The 16,169-nt window shown below is 48.5% G+C and overlaps 1 protein-coding gene across 2 annotated transcripts; it reads left to right on the top strand.

Moving 5' to 3' along the window:
- The first annotated feature begins 1,660 nt into the window (after positions 1-1,660).
- Positions 1,661-12,732, top strand: THAP7 (THAP domain containing 7). Of its 2 annotated transcripts, XM_075839380.1 has the most exons (7): positions 1,698-1,785; positions 2,417-2,523; positions 3,787-3,994; positions 4,147-4,226; positions 7,855-8,010; positions 9,217-9,339; positions 11,540-12,732. In XM_075839380.1, the coding sequence occupies exons 2-7, from the start codon at positions 2,444-2,446 to the stop codon at positions 12,189-12,191; spliced, it is 1,299 nt and encodes a 432-aa protein (XP_075695495.1). In that variant the 5' UTR covers positions 1,698-1,785; positions 2,417-2,443; the 3' UTR covers positions 12,192-12,732. The 2 variants fall into 2 exon arrangements, with proteins under 2 accessions (XP_075695496.1, XP_075695495.1); XM_075839381.1 differs by lacking the exon at positions 2,417-2,523 and having other exon boundaries at positions 1,661-1,785.
- The last annotated feature ends 3,437 nt before the right edge of the window (positions 12,733-16,169 follow it).

Genomic DNA, 16,169 nt, shown 5'->3' with positions numbered 1-16,169 from the left:
GACCAGCGTCTTTCGTGGCGTTCACCCGCCCGTCATCCTTCACGCCTATGAATATATAGATAGATATGGAGAGTAACGCTCTGCTTTCCTAGGCAGCACATCGCACGCCCGGCTTTATATAGAATCAGGGCGGTTGTGTTCACTGCAATCCTAAATATAACAATGCAGAAGATGAGATATTTCTCTGCACACGAAGGCTTTATATAGTGTCACAGCGCAGTATATATATATATATCCCCCCTCCCCCATAGACGATCAGTTCCCTGCTCCTTACCTGATAATCTTCCCTTTCTCACTCGTGGTTTAGTCGCTCGTCGTTTATAATCAATTTGTCTTTACTGTAATGATAATCAGTTCTTTATGTGCTGACTCCCTGCTGAGCTCATAGCAGCTTACATGAAGAGAGATAAAGCAGAGCTGCAGTGTAAAGCATGGGGTTGTGCCCGATTAGAAAAACATGGCTGCTTTCTTTCAAAAACAATGCCACACCTGTCCACAGGTTGGATCTGGTATTGCAGCTTATTTTCATTCACTTCAAATACAAAAAGGCCGTACTGATACCAGGGCAGGTTAATACACCAGTGCCCAGCAGTGATTTCAAGTACATTCGATCCCATTTTCTGTGATTCGAGTTGCAATACCAGACACAACCCATGGACAGGTGTGGCGCTGTTTGTGGATAAAAGCAGCCATGTGTTTCTGATCCTGCACAACCCTGTGAACATGTCAGCCGCTGCAGTCACGGATATTAACAGAGCTGACAATGACGAAAGTGAATATCAGGCGAGCATCACCCTGAAGTCGTGATTTATATATAATGATACATTAAAGGGGTTCCCCCATAATCATTATTTATCTCACAGGGTAGGTGATAAATATCTGATCAGTGGTGGTCCGACTGCTGGGACCCCCACCGATCACGAGAACGGGCTTACAGTTCTGTTCCTGGGAGCCCCATAGGAATGGAGCGGTAGTGCGCACGCTCGGCCACCGCTCCATTCATTTCTATGGGGCTCCCAGGAACAGCACGGTAAGCCCGTTCTCGTGATCGGTGGGGGTCCCAGCGGTCGGACCACCACTGGTCAGATATTTATATCACCCATATTGTGGATACCTGATAAATATTTATTATGGGAAAAACCCTTTAATAGATTCCTTGCTTGACTCCTAAGAAAATATGAGAACTACATCCAAATAATCTTACTGTGCCTCAATGATTTCTAGCCAGTACCCCCATAACAGTGGCAGGCATAGCGTCCCCATAAAAGTGACAGCCCAAAAAATTTCGGTCTGGTGCCCTCATATAAAATACAGCTATATTTCCTCCATAACAGTAGCAGCCTTAGTTACCCCATAATAATGACAGCCACATAGCAACATCGCCCCATACAAGGAAACATCCACAGTTCCCCAAAACAGACTCGGCCACAGTACCAGTCAGAGTGTCCCCATAACAGACAGACAAAGTGCCCCCATAACCGTGACAAGCACATTACAGAAGAGTGGGTGCTCACAATGGTATCCTGCTGTATGTGACGATGACATTGGCCGCTACGTGACCTGTCAGTGTATAATGTTACAAGCGCTGCAGGCTATGGCCGCTGCAGTGCGCTCCTCCGTCCAGCAGGTGGCGCTGCAGTGACAGCGGAGACGCGGGCTGTCTGTGTGCAGTGGATGATACGGTGGAGGATGGGGAAGTAGGGAGGATGATGAGGGCAGCTGGAGACGGATGAGCCCGGACTCCTGCGGGTTGGGACTCGGTGTATATGTATATGAAGCGGGCAGGTATATAGCCGGGGCAGAGCTGGGGGGGACGAGGCGACCACCATATATATTTATATTCCGCAGTCGGCTCATGTGTCATGTCATCCACTAATAACTCCCAGTATCTCACTACAACCCCCATCCTCTCATACTGCGCTTTATATGTGTATATATAGGGTTGAGTGTCCTTATATATATGTGGTGCCTCGCCAGCTGTTGTTGTACTACAAGTCCCAGCATGTCCAGTCATAGCACCGCTGAGGATTTGTTGCTCTGCAACAGCTGACGCCGCGATGACGACGACTTTGCCGTGTCCCGTAGGATTATAATTGAGACCGTAAACGTGCGTGGTTCAGGTTGACCGTGAAGTCTGCGAGATCTGAAGCCCCTATAGATATCCGTGGTAACGAGCGCGTCACGTGACCGCGGGTGACGCCTCCATTGATTTTTGTTGACGCCGATTGACGAGACACCGGTTGCTGCGTCGGCCGAACAAAAACGTTGCGGCGCGCACGGAAAGCTTGTACTGCGCTGCTCCAGTCACATGACTTTGTCTTTCTCCCTATAAGACGCAGTTAAAATGTCACATGACTGCGTGCCGGCGTATCAGATTATCTCCGCCATTACTATTCTGTCTTTCTTGTAACCGCAGGCAAGATCCGCGCCTGAAAGGAACGAAATGGTGCGATCATGTTCCGCTGCTAAGTGTGTCAACCGCCAGACCGCGCAGACCAAACGCAAGGGAATAACGTTCCACCGGTAGGTGACCCGGACGCCTGTTATATAAACGCTGGAGCGACGAGTGTATGAAGACCGGACTGAGGGAGCGATAACAATGATGGGAGGTTGAGTCCGATCGTGACATTTGGTCGCCCGCGAATTACGGTGAAATCGCAGCATTATTGCAACTTGCACGTAACCTCAGTGTTTTCCTGATGGCGAAGAATTCACGCGACAATGTCGGAAATCTTGTGGTTCATTGTGACTTTTACCCCATATGGGACCGGTGAGGATGCTCGCAAGTCCTGGTAATGCCGGGATAATCACCGGCCCCTGTCTCAGGGTGTTAATAGACGGGGTCTCCAGTCATCTATGAACCAGTGCAGTGATACGTGACAACTTGCTGCGGAGGTCGCTGTATAATAAGGACTTATTGATGGGGCCCTGTCATACTAAAAACGGGTGACCTAAACCAGACAGTCCCTTTAAGGCGGCCAGATCACGAGCCGACCATTGAGTTTGTGCACACACATCTGGCTAAGTTGATCAGACTTGTTCGGGTCAGTTCACACGTAGCGTAAATAATTCGGAAATCCGGAAAATCCGCAGCGTAATACAGAAGCAGCAGAGTGGATGAGAGAGAACAAATCTCGTCAATTGTATTTGCGTAATCGCTGCTTTTTTGTTGCAGGTTTTCTCCTTTGAATTCAATGGGGAGGTAAAACCCGCAACAAATGCGGAAAAACTGCGATTCCGCCGCAAAAAACGCAACTCAGAGAAAAAAATCTTATACTTACCCAGAATTCTGTGTTTCTGCGTCCAGGCCGGCCTCCTGGGATGAGGTTTCATCCCATGTGATTTCTGTAGCCAATCACAGTCTGCGGCGGTCACATGTAAGGAAGCATCATCCCAGGGCTGCAGGACGTCGGAGGGACATGTCGCCATGGTAATAAGTATTCATTTATTTTTTTCATTGCGAGATTTCCGGAGAGGACAATCCAGCCTAAAAATCTGCACCATAATATGATGCGGTTTCTCAGCCGTAATTCCCTGTAGGGACCAGGGGATATGCACTGTGTGCTTTTACGCAGCGTGTCCGCCCTGTGTGAACAAAGCCTTAAAGGAACACTTGGCAAAAGAAATACATTGTATTCTGCCTAGTGCAGGGGCGGAGCATGACACAAGGATTATCTCTGATGTTCTTTTAATCCGTGTCATGCTCCGCCCCCTCAGGCTTTGTACTAGACATAACACATTGTATTGCCTGGTCTCTTCATTTTGTGACCATTTATTTTTTTCCAGATTTCCGAAAGAAGAGTCCCGGAGGACGCTGTGGGTGACGGCCGTGTCTCACTCTCACGCAGCGGTCGGCAGTGACTGGACCCCGTCTGTTCACAGCTCCCTGTGCTCGCAGCACTTTCACGATAAACAGTTCGACCGGACCGGACAGACCGTGCGGCTGAGGGACTCTGCGGTCCCCGTAATCTTCACGACGCTCAGCGTACCAAAGGTGACATTAATTGTTCCGTCCTTCCAGGACTTGTCCGGTCCTGTCCTATTAGGGGTCCCCCGTTCAGGATCCCCATCTGTTGTCCAGAGCGCCCCCTGTCTTCCACATCTAATGCTTTTCTTTGGTCACATCCTTATTCTTTCGGGTTCTAGATGCCTCGACACTGCTCCGCTCTCGGCTGCACCACTCGAGATTCTCGACAGACGAGAGACGACGACATCTCCTTCCACAGGTCTGCTCTGCTCTTATTCCATATTGATGAAAAAACACATTTAACCCCTTAATGACCGGGCCATTTTGCACGTTAATGACCAAGGATTATTTTTTGTTTTTTCACGGTCGCATTCCAAGAGTCGTAACTCTTTTTTTATTCCGTCGACATAGCCGTATAAGGGCTTGTTTTTTGCGGGACGAGTTGTATTTTGTAATTGTACCATTTTTAGATGCTTATAATATAATGATTAACTTTTATTAACTTTATTTTAGGAGAGAATTGAAAATAAGCAGCTGTTCCAGCATTGATTTTCACGTTATAAGTTTACGCCGTTTACTATGCAGCGTAAATAACATGTTAACTTTATTCTATGGGTCGGCACGATTACGGGGATACCAAATATGTATAGGTTTTATATGTTTTTTCTACGTTTGCACAATAAAAACCCTTTTAGAAAAAAATTACTTGTTTTTGCATCGCCGCATTCCAAGAGGCGTAACGTTTTTATTTTTCCGTCGATGTGGCCGTACGTGGGCTTGATTTTTGCGGGACAATGTGTAGTTTTCATTAGTACTATTTTGGGGTACATAGGACTTATAGATGAACTTTTATTTTATTTTTTATGGGGGGAATGGGAGAAAAGAGAGAATTTTGACGTTGTTTTTTGCGTTTTCTTTGGACGCCGTTCATCCGGCGGTTTAATTAATATGTTCATTTTATTGGTCAAGTTGTTACGATCGCGGGGATACCATATATGTGTATGTGTGATTTGTTTTGACACTTTTACTAAATAAAACCACTTTTTGGGCCAAAAAAGTAGTTTTATTTGACTTTGACTGTAATTATTTTTTATTTTTTTTCACCAACTTTATTTAACTGTTTTACATTTTTTTTTTTAGTCCCACCAGGGGACTTCACTATGCGATCTGCTGATCGCATATATAATGCTTTGGTATACTTAGTATACCGAAGCATTATTGCCTGTCAGTGTAAAACTGACAGGCAATCTAATAGGTCATGCCTCCGGCATCGCCTAACAGGCAGATGCTGAAGGCAGACCTGGGGGTCTTTGTTAGACCCCCGGCTGTCATGGAAACCCGACGGCGACCCGCGATTTGTTTGCGGGGGCGCCGATCGGGTGACAGAGGGAGCTCCCCCCTCTGTCAAACACATTAAATGCCGCTGTCACTATTGACAGCGGCATTTAATGGGTTAAACTGCCGGAATCGGCGCGCGCTTCGATTCCGGCAGTTGCAGCAGGAGCCAGGCTGTGTATAACAGCCGTGCTCCTGCCGCTGATCGCGTGGGTACAGTCTCAGTACCCGCACGATTACAGGACGGATATATCCGTCCTCCTGCGCGAACTGCCAGCTGCAGAGGACGGATATATCCGTCCTTCGGCGTTAAGGAGTTAAAGGGGCTCTCCGGGAGTAATAAACAGGAATCAAACACAACATCTCCGACCCTGGTCCCCGAGATCTGAGGTCAGGGGTCGCATTTCAATTGCATGTAAATGACAACGTTTCACCACTGTAATATTTAACCTCTTAATGCACCGTGCTGTACATGTACGTCATGGTGGTCACATGGGCACAGAAGCCCGTCCAATAAACTGCGGGATTCCAGCGGTTATTAAGAGCTGGGCTCTGGCTGTAACAGCCCAGACCTGGGAAACCTGATCGTTTAACACTTTGGATGCCGCGGTCAATCGTGACCGCAACATCTAAAGTCTTTTAATGGACGAGGGGTCTTCCTCTGTCAGCCCATCGGCACCGCACCAATGGTTTACATGGCAGCCGGAGCCTAAGGGTATGTGCACACACACTAATTACGTCCGTAATTGACGGACGTATTTCGGCCGCAAGTCCCGGACCGAACACAGTGCAGGGAGCCGGGCTCCTAGCATCATACTTATGTACGACGCTAGGAGTCCCTGCCTCTCCGTGGAACTACTGTCCCGTACTGAAAACATGATTACAGTACGGGACAGTTGTCCTGCAGCGAGGCAGGGACTCCTAGCATCGTACATAACTATGATGATAGGAGCCCGGCTCCCTGCACTGTGTTCGGTCCGGGACTTGCGGCCGAAATACGTCCGTCAATTACGGACGTAATTAGTGTGTGTGCACATACCCTAACAAAGACTCACAGGTCTACCATAAGCATCTGCCTATTAGGCCAATAAAGTGAAGAAAAAAAAAAAAGTTGATTTATTCACATTCTACCCCAATTTTTTGTTAGAAAAATAAGTCAATAAATTAGATGTATCCCAAAAGGGTACGAAGTAAAACTACAACTGCAAAAAACCAGCACTCACACGGCTACGACGACGGAAAAATAAAAAGTTCTGGTTCTCAGGATGCGGCCGTGGAATGTGCTTTTATTGTGCAAAACTACGAAGACGTAAAAAAAATATTTGGTATCCTGTCAGCCCGCAAAATAACGTTAATTCCTTATTTTTATCGCAAGGTAAACAGTGGAAAAAAATAATGGTGGAATTGCTGGTTTATTTTTGCACCCCCCCCCCCCTAAAAAAAATAATTGTTAGAAATAAAAACTGATTAATAAACCATATGTTATCCAAAATGTTGTCATTATGAACAGTACAACTCTTCCTGCAAATAACAAGCCCTCATACAGCGACGGAGAAGTAAAAAGGTTAGAGCTCTTGGTATCCGGTCCCTCAGTATATGATCGGTGGGGGTCCGACACTCAAACCCTGCACCGATCAGCTGTTCCGGCTGCCTCTATACAGTGTTCGGAGCCATCTGCTTACGGCACGGACCACTGCATAAGATCCGGTTCCCAGAGGCAGCCGGAACAGCTGATCAATGCGGGGTCCAGGTGTTGGACCCCCACCGATCATATACTGATGAGGTCATCAGTATGAATAACCGCCCCGTGTCTGGACAACCCCTTTAAGGCCCAAAATAGACTGACCCTTAACGGGTTAATGGAGTAATCTAGAATCTTTTCCACTCATTAGATGTATGTCACCCAAACCTGCTGATTTCGGCAGGACCGGCCGACCATCTAACGTGTATGGTTCGTCCCATTTCTCCCTCGATTGCAGATGTTGGGGGAGAAAGGGTTCGGGCATGTTGAATTTCACCATGATCCCATCCTTTTTTTCTTTAGTAGATAGTTAGTAGGGCATTATCCCTATTGAAAATACATGCACGCATAGCAGAGCCGAGGGTGTATGGGGTGGTCAAGAGGAATAGTGTAGTCCGAACAATCGTTTGACCAACGTTTATTTCAAGTGTATCGCCAGCCTTAGAAATGTAACCCCCAAATGATCAGATGACTTGGTTGTGCGGCCTCATTGTCCCTGCATTTTGACACCTGTCATGCATCTGCACATATGCAGAATTGTATATAGCGCCGGGGACGATGCGTTCACATAACCGCGGGGACGACGCGATCACATAACCGCGGGGACGACGCGTTCACATAACCGCCTGGTTATGACGATGAAAGGCCGCGAGCTTTAATAGCCGCGTGCAGGGTTTAAAGTCGCTCCGTTTTTGTATTTTCTGCTGGTTTGGACGCAGGGCCGGAGATCCCTCTTATCATGGGGATGTTTTATTGCTATTATGTAGCACGTTTGTTGGGTATTGGGTGAAACTTTCTTCTTTCTTACAAGACTTCCCAGGAAAGAAGATCCGAGACGGGGCCTTTGGATTGCAAACTGCAGAAGGACAGACCCCAGCGGCAGCGGGCTTTGGGACCCTTCCTCTGACTTCGTGTATTTCTGCTCCAAGCACTTTGAGAAGAGCTGTTTTGAAGCCGTTGGCATCAGGTAGGCGTCTCAGAAATGTAGAAATACGTCCTAAAGGGATTCTAGGAGGACCCACAGCAAATATAGCACCATCTAGGGATGCATCCAAAACTTCAATACCATTTAGATACCGTTCACTCTGAAACGGTTCAATACCGTCAACTCGTGTATTTCGATACTAAGCTGTGTGGCCGCACAGCTTAGTATCGAAATAAAGAAGAGAACATGGCCGCGCACTGTACAGCACCCACCATGTTCCCTTCAAGAGTGCCGCCGGCCGCGTCACAGCAGGAGGGAGGAGCGCTCCTTCCTTTCTCTACTGCCACCAATGATAAGCTGGGAACGTGAGGAAGGGGCAGGCCGGGGACTCTTTCGAGCGGCTCAGGGTTCCTGATGACGTTCCTGTGTCGCTCGCACCGCAGTGCACAGTGACAGCCCAGTCCCAGGCAGGTATTACGCCTCATGCACGCGACCGTTGTGCCACTCGGGCTGTTTTTGACGGCATCCGAGTGGCACCCGATCGTCTTCACGGACCCATTTACTTTAGCGGGTGAAAAATGGTCCGAGTCTCCGATCCGAGGAAAGATAGAACATGTCCTATCTTTCCTCGGATCACTGACGGGACTCGGACGGCGCACTCAGTCGTGTTCATGGCGTAAGGCCTCATGCACGCATCCTTCACCGTTTTCACGTCCGTTTAAAACTGATCCGTGTGTCCGTTGTGACTTCCGTGCGGTTTCCGTTGTCACTCCGTGTCCGTTCCGCTATAAACTGAGGCTGTGCTTCCGTTTGTCTTCCGTTTTAAACTATCTGTTAAATTCCATCCTGTATGTTGAACGCAGGAAACTTTGACACGCCCTGACGTTGCTTAGCAACGGATCGGTGAAAAACGGACGGCACACGGATGACTTCCGTGTGCCGTCCGTTTTTTTTGATGGACCCATAGAGTTCAATGGGCCCCACGTTCCCCGAACGACGGACAAAAGTAGGACATGCAATACTTTTGACGGAGCGGACAAATGTAACAGTCAAAAGAAACGGAAGTCTGCATGGCCCTATAGAAATGAATGTGTCCGGGTGCGATCAGTTAAAACACCAGATAGCACCCTGAAGAAAATGACTGAAGTGGTCATGATGCCTTATAGAGAGAGCAGGGGAGGATGGAACTACGGGAAGCCCATACAATGAATGGTTGTGATCTCATCGGGTCTGTTCTCTGTTTTACAGCGGATACCATCGCCTGAAGGAAGACGCCGTGCCCACGATATTTACACCGTCCGCAAAACTGCGGAGAACAGCAAAACTTAAAGCACAGAAAAAGACAAACGTCACAAAAGTAAAGAGGAAAAAGTGAGTGTGAAACCTCCAGAGAACTGTCACATCATGCAGGGAAGGAGCTCATGAGGCTTAACCCAGAGAAGCCTCAGTCCCTGCGGTGGTTTCCCGATAATCTTTTCTGTAATGATAATCTGCTCTTCTTATACTGACCTCCTGTTGAGCTCATACACAGCTGCACTTCTGAAGAAGCAGAACTGCAGTGTAAAGCAAGGAGGTAGACGGGAGCAGCCTGAGCCTCTCATGAGACAGCGGAGGGGCTTCAGTCTCTAATAGACGAGAATCCCCCACCACTTACCGCCTCTATTACTCCCCGCCTCTATTACTTACTGCCTCTATTACTCCCCGCCTCTATTACTCCCCGCCTCTATTACTCCCCGCCTCTATTACTTACTGCCTCTATTACTCCCCGCCTCTGTTACTCCCCGCCTCTGTTACTCACCGCCTCTGTTACTCACCGCCTCTGTTACTCACCGCCTCTGTTACTGACCGCCTCTGTTACTGACCGCCTCTGTTACTCACCGCCTCTGTTACTCACCGCCTCTGTTACTCACCGCCTCTATTACTGACCGCCTCTGTTACTCACCGCCTCTGTTACTCACCGCCTCTGTTACTCACCGCCTCTGTTACTCACCGCCTCTGTTACTCACCGCCACTGTTACTCACCGCCACTGTTACTCACCGCCACTGTTGCTCACCGCCTCTGTTGCTGACCGCCTCTGTTGCTGACCGCCTCTGTTGCTGACCGCCTCTGTTGCTGACCGCCTCTATTGCTGACCGCCTCTGTTACTGACCGCCTCTGTTACTCACCGCCTCTATTACTGACCGCCTCTGTTACTCACCGCCTCTGTTACTCACCGCCTCTATTACTCACCGCCTCTATTACTCACCGCCTCTATTACTCACCGCCTCTGTTACTCACCGCCTCTATTACTCACCGCCACTATTACTCACCGCCTCTATTACTCACCGCCTCTATTACTCTCCGCCTCTGTTACTCCCCGCCTCTGTTACTCACCGCCTCTATTACTCTCCGCCTCTGTTACTGACCGCCTCTGTTACTGACCGCCTCTGTTACTCACCGCCACTATTACTCACCGCCTCTATTACTCACCGCCTCTATTACTCACCGCCTCTATTAGCTGGAGGGCACAACCGTGTAATACATTTCCCTATCAGTGATGCTGGCAGTTTCCCTTGTGAGGCCCCATGCACACGACCGCAATGTTTTTTTACTGGCCGCAAATACGGATCCGTAGTCATCCGCATATCTGGTACGCTGTCTACGGGCTGTAGTGCATCTGTATTTACGGATCCGCAAAAAAAAAAAGTGAGGCTACAAATGATGTCGCCAACATGATCCAACCCCTTGAAAAGGCCAAATGATCAATCAGGCGCCATTTTCTTGGGGAATCCCCTGCCATCGCATAGCAAAGCTTCCGCAATTACAGACGGCTATAGATGCACATCCGTAGCCCTCCGCAATTTTGTACGCAGCCATAGACTTCTATGAGCAAGTCCGTGCCGCGATTGCGGACAAGAATAGGTCGTGTTCTTTATTTTGCGGATCATTTCTACGGCCCGGACAGACATCTGTAAATATACGGAAAGGCGTCCGTAGACAATAGAAATGAATGGGTCCTCAGATTATCCATAATTACGAATAAAAACTATGGTTGTGTGTGTATGGGGCCTTGTGGCAACTGACTGCAGCAGGACCCAAACACCCGCTTCCCCGCGAACAGCTGCATTATGAAAGGGGTTGAAAGATGTGCAACCGCTCATATTCTCACCTCTGTAGTAGGGAAAAAAGGCCCCCCTAAATGTGTAATTTAGACAGCACATATCCCCTCTAATTGGTAATAGGGGGTCACTGGAGGCTGTACAGGGGGAGAGGTGACAGTAACAGGCCGGGCTCTTTCTTCCTGCTCTCACTTGCAGCTCCCTCCTCCCTTACAGAGACACAGAACCAAGAAATAAACTTTTCGTCCTGCTCCCCCGACTTCAATCGAACCCCGAATATTACACCTGGAATATTGCAACTAGAGCTATGAGCCTGTATTGTAGCCGCGGTCAGCAATTAATGACGTGTCACCTATGTCCCTGTCAGTGAGGGGTTAATCATGCTTTATACTTGTCTACCCTTTGAATCGGATGCTTTTTGGTGTTGTGCGTTTACCTTTCTATCTTATGATTTGGACTAATTCCTCCATAGGGACTTCCTGGTAAACGAGCCGTCACCAGAGAGCGCCGATCCTTCTAATAACCAGAGCTTTGATAGCGGGAGGTACGACAATGTACCCACGCCGGATCTGGTGAACTTCCACGGACTGTGCCCTGAAAACATTGATATTCCAGGAGACGCGGCTCCGGCTGAAGGAGCTTTGGCCACCACGGTGGACCACCGGATGCACCCAGAGGCCGCACTGGAAGACATAGAAGTCGCATCTGTAATGAACGGGCCGCTCTCAGACTTGGAATTGTCTCAGGTACGGGAGGAGATGTCTCTGAACACACAAACACGTGAACCCTCGGAGCGGGCGGACAAAACCGCTCGGCCCGTGTCTCCCTCCACGTACATGATGCGCATCCCGCAGCCCCCGGGGGCTTATATACAAAACGAGCATAGTTACCACGTAGGGAACGCGCTCCTATGGAAGCGAAGGGCGGAGGCCGCGCTGGAGGCTCTGAGCAAAGTTCAGCGGCAGCTGGAGGCCTGCAGGAGGCGAGAACAGCGGCTGCGTCTGCGGATCTCCTCTTTACAGCAGGAACACATGCGGGAGAGACGGGCGCAGTCTGACGTCCGGGAGAAGCTGAAGGAGCATCTTCAAGTGTTCGAACTCCAGCTCATCAATGACTTTGTGTGAAACGGCGGCCATGAGTCAACCGGACGGCCGGAGGGGGGAGGGGAGTATGTTATCCTGTCTAACGAAATCCCAGTCTAATCGTTATATACACAAAAGTCCCATCAATCTTTTACCATACTTTGTGTTTCAATTCCTTACTGGTTTCAAGGTCTCTAATTGCTGTCAGTGAATGGAAACATCCATTGTTTACATTTAGAATCTGAAAACCCACCTGTCCCGCTCATACAGCTGTTGGGCTTGTTATAATGTGTCAGTTTAGACCCGAGGCAACACAAATCTCCCTCCTGTTCCGGACTTGAGGATGATAGCTCTGACCTTAGCTGATAAATTGTACTCAGATGTGTGAACAGGGCTAGTCCAGGGCGCTGACTAAAAACAAGAATGTTTCCCTTCTCTGACAGCAAGCAGAGATCTTGATGAGGAATTGAAACACCACGTATATTAGAAAGTTGCAGAACTTTACATTATAGACGGGCTGTCCAGGTTTAGAAAAACATGGCTGCTTTCTTCCTAAAACAGCGCCACGACTGCCCATGGGTTGTGTGTGGTATTGCAGCTCAGTTCAATTCCCTTTAATAGGGCTGAGCTGCAATACCAGACACAACCCACAGACAGATGTGGCGCTATTTTTGGAAGAAAGCAACCATGTTTTTTTTCTCCAGTTTTAAGTCCTTCCGTTTGGTGAAACTTTGCTGAATATTTTAAAGGGGTTTCTGGGTTTTTGAAAATGCCCCTCAAACAGCTTAAAATAGCAAAACAACCCCCTCCCCCACATACTTTTTGTTTTTGCTTCGTTCTTCTGTGTAGTGACGTTGGGTTTGACCACCGCGGTGACCTCTCCTCCGCTTGCAGCGATTGGCCGCCATGACGTTTCTGACCTATGGGCGTCACATTATTACACAGGAGGGTGCACAAAGGTGCAGGGTGGGGGACCCAAAATGGTGATTGTGGGCTGCTTATATGTCAATGCTCAACGAGGAAGCGCCAAACTGACCCTGTGGTTAAAGGGACTGTCTACTTTGGACAACATCTGTTCACTAAGCCGGTCCCCGGTGACCGGTCCTGTTGCTTGGACACCCCCTGCAATCAGCTGCTATGGCCAGTGGTCCTGCAAAGTGAGAACTGACTAGCGCCCCCTATCAGCCCTTATAGGGCACTCTCGAGGGCAGATGACCCGTCTAATGCCGAGGTGACAGTTACTTTCCCTGCTTACAATGTTCTGCTTCATGTCCGACCTTGTTTGCCGGCAGAGATGGCTTTGTCCTCGTTCACCACTCGCAGGATATTCAATATTCGAGGGTTTTTTTTCTTTACATTTTGTAAACTTGTCTGTGTCCAGAATTAAAACCTTGTCTTTCGTGTAGTTGAAATGTTCCTGCACTTTACCGCCGTCCCGTCTTATTCTTCCTCCTAGAGTCCGCCACGCCGGGGGCTTTAGCGTTGTGTCCGGGAATGAATCGGGTTCAAAATGAATCTGTCGTCTTAGTTCTGTCCCCCTTCTGCAAAAGCTGGTGGACAACCAATATGGCCGCCTGACTATTCAGGACTCTAGAAAAGTTGTCATGTCTGTCTAGATATATGCACCAACACAAGTGAGGGATGTAGCGTTGGATCGCTAGGCAGAGTCTGGGAAAGTTGGGTGACTACCAAGCCGTAATGATCTACATCAGTGGTCCGCAACCTCCAGCACTCCATCTGTTGTGAAACTACAATTCCCAGCATGCCCTGACCGCTTTTGGCTGGAATAATAAGGCCTTTGGCTGTCAGGGCATGCTGGGAGTTGTAGTTTCACGACAGTGCCGAAGGTTGCCGACCCCTGGTCTACATAATGGTTAAAGGGAACTCATTTCCCAGACCGGCCCCTTGTATAAGGTCATCTGGATGTCCTATCAATGGTGATATAGAGACCGACTGCCCCTCCCCCCATTTCTTCAGTCTGTTCACATGTCGCGGTCAAAAAGTGTAAGCCAAAAAAACGCAAATTGACCGTGACGTGTGAACACGGCCTAAAGCATCTGCTGTCCATCAGACTCGCATGGGTTAGAGGTGGAGGGCTGAAGTCTTGATATATTTTGCTTCCTCTCTGCAACCTCAGGCCTCATTCAGACAGCCACGCTGCGCCTGCATTTTAGCGTCCATATTACGGCCGCAGGTCTAATGATATTACGGCTCTCTGGATGAGGCCGGACAGACAGAATCACTGCTTAAAGGGGTCGTCCGGTTCGGCAAATAAATTTGTATTCTTTGTATAAAGTTATACGTTTTTCTAATATACTTTCTGTATCAATGACCGTTTTCCAGATCTCTGCTTGCTGTCGTTTAATAAGAACCTTCATTGATTACTCGTAGTGAATAAAATCTGTTGTGTTATGGACACACAGGAGCTCGGCTCGTTACAAGCTCTGATAACGGCACTGTAACGCCTCATGCACACGACAGTGTGCGCCGGCCGTGTCCCGTCAGTGATCCGTGAAAAGACAAGACGTGTCCTATGTTTCCACGGATTGGAGAATCGGGTCAGTTTTTACGGAACCGATTCACCCACTAAAGTGAATGGGTCCGTGAAAACTATCAGGTGCCACTTGGATGATGTGAAAAACAGCCCAAGTGCCACCTGGTCGTGTGCAATTGCACTTGGGGTACATTCACACAGGGCGGGTACGCTGCGTAAAAGCACAGGGTGTATCCGTCCTGTGCGCCGCAGGGAATTCCGGATGAAAAACCGTACCAAAAAAATATATATATATATATACTTACCATGGTGACGCGGCCCCCTGACATCATGGCGCTCTGCAGCCCCGGAATGACGTTTCATCTCATGTGACCGACGCAGCCTGTGATTATGAACGTCATCCCAGGAGGCCGGACCGGAGGAAGAAACACAGACTTCTGGGTAAGTATAAGAATTATTTTTTTTATGAGTTACGTTTTTTGCGGTGGAATCACGATTCCACTCAAAAAACCTGCAACATCTGCTATTTGTGCGTGTTTTACATCCACATTGAATTCAATAGGGAAATTCCGCAACAAATAAGCAGCGATTACACATACAGTTGACAAGATGCAGGTCAATTTCTGATTGTTTTTTCCGTTCATCATCATCATCATCATCAGGATGGGATTTGTTCTATCTTATCCACTCTGCTGCTACTGTGTTAGGCCTTATTCACACGAAGGTGTTATACGTCCGTGATATATGACGCGCTTCGCACGGACCTATGTAAGTGAATGGGGCCGTTCAGCGTGTCCGTGATTTTCACGCAGCGTGTGTCCGCTGCGTAAAACTCACAACGTCCTATACTTGCCCGTGTTTCGCGCAGCACGCACCCATTGAAGTCAATGGGTGTGTGCAAATTGCGCACGGCACACGGAAGCACTTCTGGGTGCCGCGTGTGATTCGCGCAACCGTAATAAAAAGAATGAATGAAAATGGAAAAACACCTGCTTTTATGTTTGTAAAAGTAAAACCAGAGTGTCATCATGATGCCGGCTGCACGAAAATCACGCAGCCGCGCACCATATGCAGATGTCACAATGAGTTTTGCGCGCGCAAAACGGACACGCTCGTGTGAATAAGGTCTTATGCTGTGGATTTTCCGCAAAACAAATTCCGTTGCGGAAAATCCGCAGTATTTAAGCTACGTGTTTACTGACCCGAACTGTAACGAGCCCTGCACCTGTGTCCATCACATGACCAAAAAACATAATGATGAAACGTGGTCCTCTGCTCTAACTTCTGGTTTACTAGCACTGGGCCTTTTTTTGTTTCGGGTAGAACCTACTCACTACCTCTGGGTGATGCCGACCTGCTCTTTATTGTCTTCAGTGTCGGCTTCTCCATTAGGCTTTATTCACACACGTGTGCGTATTGCGCGCGCAAAAAACACAGCATTTCGCGTGCGTAGCAGTTCTGTGTGTCATCAGTATGTGCTGTGTGATTTTCACGCATATGCCATGCTTACGACACTCTGTTTTTAT

Source organism: Rhinoderma darwinii, chromosome 10 (genome assembly GCF_050947455.1).
Source record: "Rhinoderma darwinii isolate aRhiDar2 chromosome 10, aRhiDar2.hap1, whole genome shotgun sequence".
In the NCBI taxonomy this organism is placed as follows: Eukaryota; Metazoa; Chordata; class Amphibia; order Anura; family Rhinodermatidae; genus Rhinoderma; species Rhinoderma darwinii.
This window is presented reverse-complemented; position numbering and strand designations above follow the sequence as displayed.